Here is a 4,351-nt window from a genome sequence, read left to right as displayed (position 1 = left end):
AAGGAGGGTGGGGATACTTTTGGCAATGCCTATCCCATGACCTAGTCATTTGGCCATTCTGCTAGGAAGTAGAAGATGTAGCTTCAAAACACATTTAGATGAGAAGGCCTTAGAATCTGGGTCTTCCACTCCTTGAACAAATACCCTAACCACTAATTTATTGGACTAAAAGGTAGGAAGGTCTTTGTTTTTCTCCACTGCCTCCAGTGCCAAACAGTGGCTAATCACTCATGACTAATGTGTTAAGATATGCAGTTATGCATGTATTCAGCAGAGTAGGATTGCCACAGTGTCTACATGGCTAGAGTATATTCCCTCTGAGTATACTTATAAGGACTAGATCTAAAATTTACATAAGCATAAAAAATGGCTATTACATGGCTATATTTGCATGCATCAAGATCATTTGGATGCATTTAGGCAAAATAGAATTTGGGCCCTGAGGTCCACACTTCAAAAATGATGTTAAAAAACTGTGTATAGTTTAGAGAAGAGCCAGAAGAATGGTTATAGGACTAACAGATATACCTCACAACGAGCAACTGAAGGAATTTAATCTGTTTAATTTATCAAAGGGAAAGTTAAGGGATGATTTGATCACAATATATAAGTAGCAGCATCAAGAATATAAATTTCATAAGAGGGATCTTGAGTCCATCAGATACATCAAAATCCAATGGCTGGATATTGAAATTACATAATTTTTTATTAGAAATGAAGACTGAATCTTGGAGTCCAAGGCTCACCTTCTCTTCAGGATATGCTTGGGCAGGCTTCAGGGGGTACTCCAATAGACTGTGTGAAGCTGAGGATCCCAAGCAAGTGACAGGAAAGAGAAACCTATGATGTATAAAGCTAAGAGAGAACAATCAAAGAGCCTGAGGCCGAATCAATTCAATCTTTGCCGGTTAGTCTAAGCTGTGTAGATTGAACTGATGAGCAAGTGAACAGACATTAACCTTTGATTCTGGCAATACAGCCACATGCCTGCAGTGGCCATAGCCAGAAACTACGGGGTGCTAGAGCATGCCTCCCTGCTCAGCTGGAACAGACAGTCTGGGCTGAGGCTAGCTCACCCACCCTACAAGAGGGAGCTTGCAGGGGAGGTGCAAAGCATGCTGGGGTACTGTGAGTTAACTTGAATCTGGAGGGGATCTGGGACACAAGTTCAATAAAACAATTTAACCTAAATCAGTTAAGTCTAATACTGCATCTGTCCAGGTTTGTCTTAAACTGTTTTGGGCCATTTAAAGCTGATTATGTGCACTGAACTTCTGTGGTGTTACCAATTTGAACCAGTTTCTGATCATTTATACTGGTTTATGTGTAATTTCTGTCCCTAGCTGAAAAGATAGGGCCATCTTGAGGCTAAAGAGACAGTGTCAACAAGAGCTTGGAAGATCCTGGGCATGACTACACATTCATTAATGCACCTTTGCTACTGTGCATTAAGTTTAGTACCTCTAATATTATATAAAGGTATTATATAAAGATGCATCAGCCCATGCTAATAAACAGCAGCAAAGGTGACCTTTTTTTTGTGATGCTTAATCTACAGTAGACTAATTCTATTGTGCATTAGCATTGTTTTTGCCATGACACACTAATTCACATAGTAACCACCTTGGCAGCAGGCAGCTACCAGGGGTAGGGAACAATCTCCTGCACCCTGGTATATAGCTGACCGAGAGCAGATTTGCTCCTGGTCAGGTGTCTACATGAGCACTACTGTGCAGTTGCTAATCAAAAGTAAATTTGCTACTTGCATATAGCAAATTTACTCAAGATTAACAAGGCTTACCACATAGTAATCGTGCACATCCCTACTGCACAGTAAACTAAGCTACTGCACAGTTAAGCAGCTCATGTAGACACACCCACTGTCAAACCACAGCCTTAAACCCAGAGCCTTCACCTGCCAAGATCAGTCACTCAGTCCAGTCTACCACTTCTCTAACTGACCAGCTAAACTAAACAAAGCTGGCCAGAAACCTCTATCCGAGTCAGCCACCTGCCCCCTCCCTGGGACTGGAGTGGCCAGCCAGGGTCAGCTGACCCTTCACTCTCTCCCATATAAATCCCAGACCTGGAAAAAGAAGTGTCTGGGTAACAGCTTAATTCTTATTTAAGCTGTCTTGCTGTTCCTTATGGCTTGTGCCTGTTCTTGATCTCCTGGCTACTTGACTTGGCCTACCTTTTGATTCTAGGCTCTGCCTGATCTTTTGGTGACCTAATTCAGCTTAACCCTATTCTCTGCTTGATCTCCTAGCTACTCAACTTGGCTTGCCCCCAGATTCTGTGTTCTGCTTGGCCTTCTGGCTTCTTGACTTGGTTTGTTCCTGGACCGAGTTCTTGGACTGACTTCCTGACTTTTTGACCTAGCCTGCACCTGGATTCTGCTCACTGCTCCAGATCCTGGTTGGCCCTTTGAAACCTGAGTGACCCCCAAACCTGGCTGCCAGTGACCCAACAGGACATCTACATCCATTAAACCACGGTGTTCTGACTTACCAAAACTGTCCATGTGTGAGAGTGTCATAGCCTTGCTTACTGCAGTTAAGAGGAAGTTCCATCCCAGCTGGAATTTAGCTGCTAGTTGTTTAAACTCTTCTTTACTCTTGCTTGGCTGTAAATAGAAGTTATCCTGATTGATGACTAGATCAAAAAAAGAAGCACTGAACACTTAATGTCATTTGTACACATAAATATAAATGGTATAAGCAGTTTGTGTTCCTCTGACAGGCACTGCAAGTGTTATTACTTAAAAATACAGGAACAAACAGAAAGTAATTAACTAAAAGGAAGTTCAGCTTTTCTTGCTCCTTCCTTTCCAGGGAGGAAAAATAGGTAAATAACTGCAACAACATAAACCCAAACAATTACATTACTAGGTTTAGCCCAACTAGCTGAAAGCAGAAGCAGCAGCAGCAGCACTGAGCTGCTGATAATTCTGACCCACCAATGGAGCAAAAATGGAAAAACTGGGGAGGCAAGGAAATAAATGTGTATAGCATGAAGGTAGTTGCATCCATTTGCACAGGCAGGAACAGAGTAATACTAATAATCTTCCTACCAGCTGCTCAGATTTCGGGACCCAACAGTTACCTTGTGACATTGGTTTTTCAGTTTGATCTGCCTTTTTCTATATGATGTAGCTTATGAAGGAAGATTTTATATGTAGGATATCACTGGGAAGTCAGACCAAATACTTGAGTTCCCTGTGTGTATATATAAGATGCATGCACAGATGGAATTTCTGTCTGCCAATTATCTTCTTCCTTTTACATAATCTATTTATGTAAATGTGACAGTCTTGCCTGCTTATTGGTATGCTATACCACTGCTGCAGACTACTGACAAGCAATATGACAATTGTTTTTACTGCAATATGAAAGGCAAACATGGTAAGTGATACGATAAGTTTTTCTGCTTTGAAATAATAATGTTAATTATGTACCTGAATGACAAAAGTCCGAAGATTGGCAGATACAGAGTTCAAGAAAACTCCAATATCTGTAGACGTGTCCAGCAAAGAAATCAAATTATTCAAGCCTATAAAATATAAAAGGAATATGCGTTGCTTGCATCATTTTGTTTACCCTTTCTTGTTTAACAGTGATGTACAAATACCTTAAGGCAGGGGTGGGCAATTATTTCAGGCGGAGGGCCGCTTACTGAGTTTTGGCAAGCCATCGAGGGCCACATGACAGGCAGCTGGGGCAGATAAATATTAATTTTCTAAATATTTTAGGGCCCCTGTGGGCTACATTTTTACCCACCCCTGCCTTAAGACCACTGTCCATAGCATATATCAGCACATTCTGGGTCAAACTGTGCCACCCTGATACAATTGTGTAGCACTTTACAGAATCAGTCCCTTTCTATTTTTGTTTATATCCATTCCTATTATTGAAGTTTTGGTTACTCATCATGACTAGGATGACAAATTCTATTTCCCTAAAAACAGGTCCTGGATTTAATTATAAACATTATCAGAGTGGGTTTTTTTTTTTTCATTTGAGATTTTATACAGTTCACAAAACTATTTTTTTTTTTACCTGCTGAGGTGGAGAAAACTGATTTTAAATGAAAACAGGAAACTATAAAGAGTGGCTTTTTTTTTTTTTTTTTTGACCAATCAAAAAGGTAGACACCACTGTCCAAAGTCAGTGCAAATATGTTACCGTGAAATGAATTAAACTAACATACCAGATTAAATTATTATACTTGGATCTATACAAAAGACAATTTTACTGTGGATTTTCAATAGTGTAACTGAGAGCAGAATTTGTCCCAGTGATTTTTTTTTTTTTTTTTTTTTTTTTTTTTTTTTTTTCCAAAACTAAAAAGC

General features: G+C 39.9%; 1 protein-coding gene across 4 annotated transcripts in view; it reads right to left on the bottom strand.

Annotated features, from left to right (window-relative positions):
• The window catches only part of RFX8 (RFX family member 8, lacking RFX DNA binding domain), a 75,796-nt gene that overhangs the window by 18,904 nt on the left and 52,541 nt on the right, over positions 1–4,351 (bottom strand). For all 4 annotated transcript variants that reach the window (XM_019525325.1, XM_019525324.1, XM_019525327.1 and 1 more), the window contains 2 exons: positions 3,458–3,552; positions 2,512–2,626 (listed from right to left, as the gene is read on the bottom strand). In XM_019525325.1, coding sequence (XP_019380870.1) covers positions 2,512–2,626; positions 3,458–3,552 — 210 coding nt within the window. The remainder of the gene's footprint in view (positions 1–2,511; positions 2,627–3,457; positions 3,553–4,351) is intronic.

Source organism: Gavialis gangeticus, unplaced genomic scaffold (assembly GCF_001723915.1).
Source record: "Gavialis gangeticus isolate Ggan-Ray unplaced genomic scaffold, GavGan_comp1, whole genome shotgun sequence".
In the NCBI taxonomy this organism is placed as follows: domain Eukaryota; kingdom Metazoa; phylum Chordata; order Crocodylia; family Gavialidae; genus Gavialis; species Gavialis gangeticus.
Note: the sequence above shows the minus strand (reverse complement) of the source record. Positions and strands in the feature narration are given on the sequence as shown.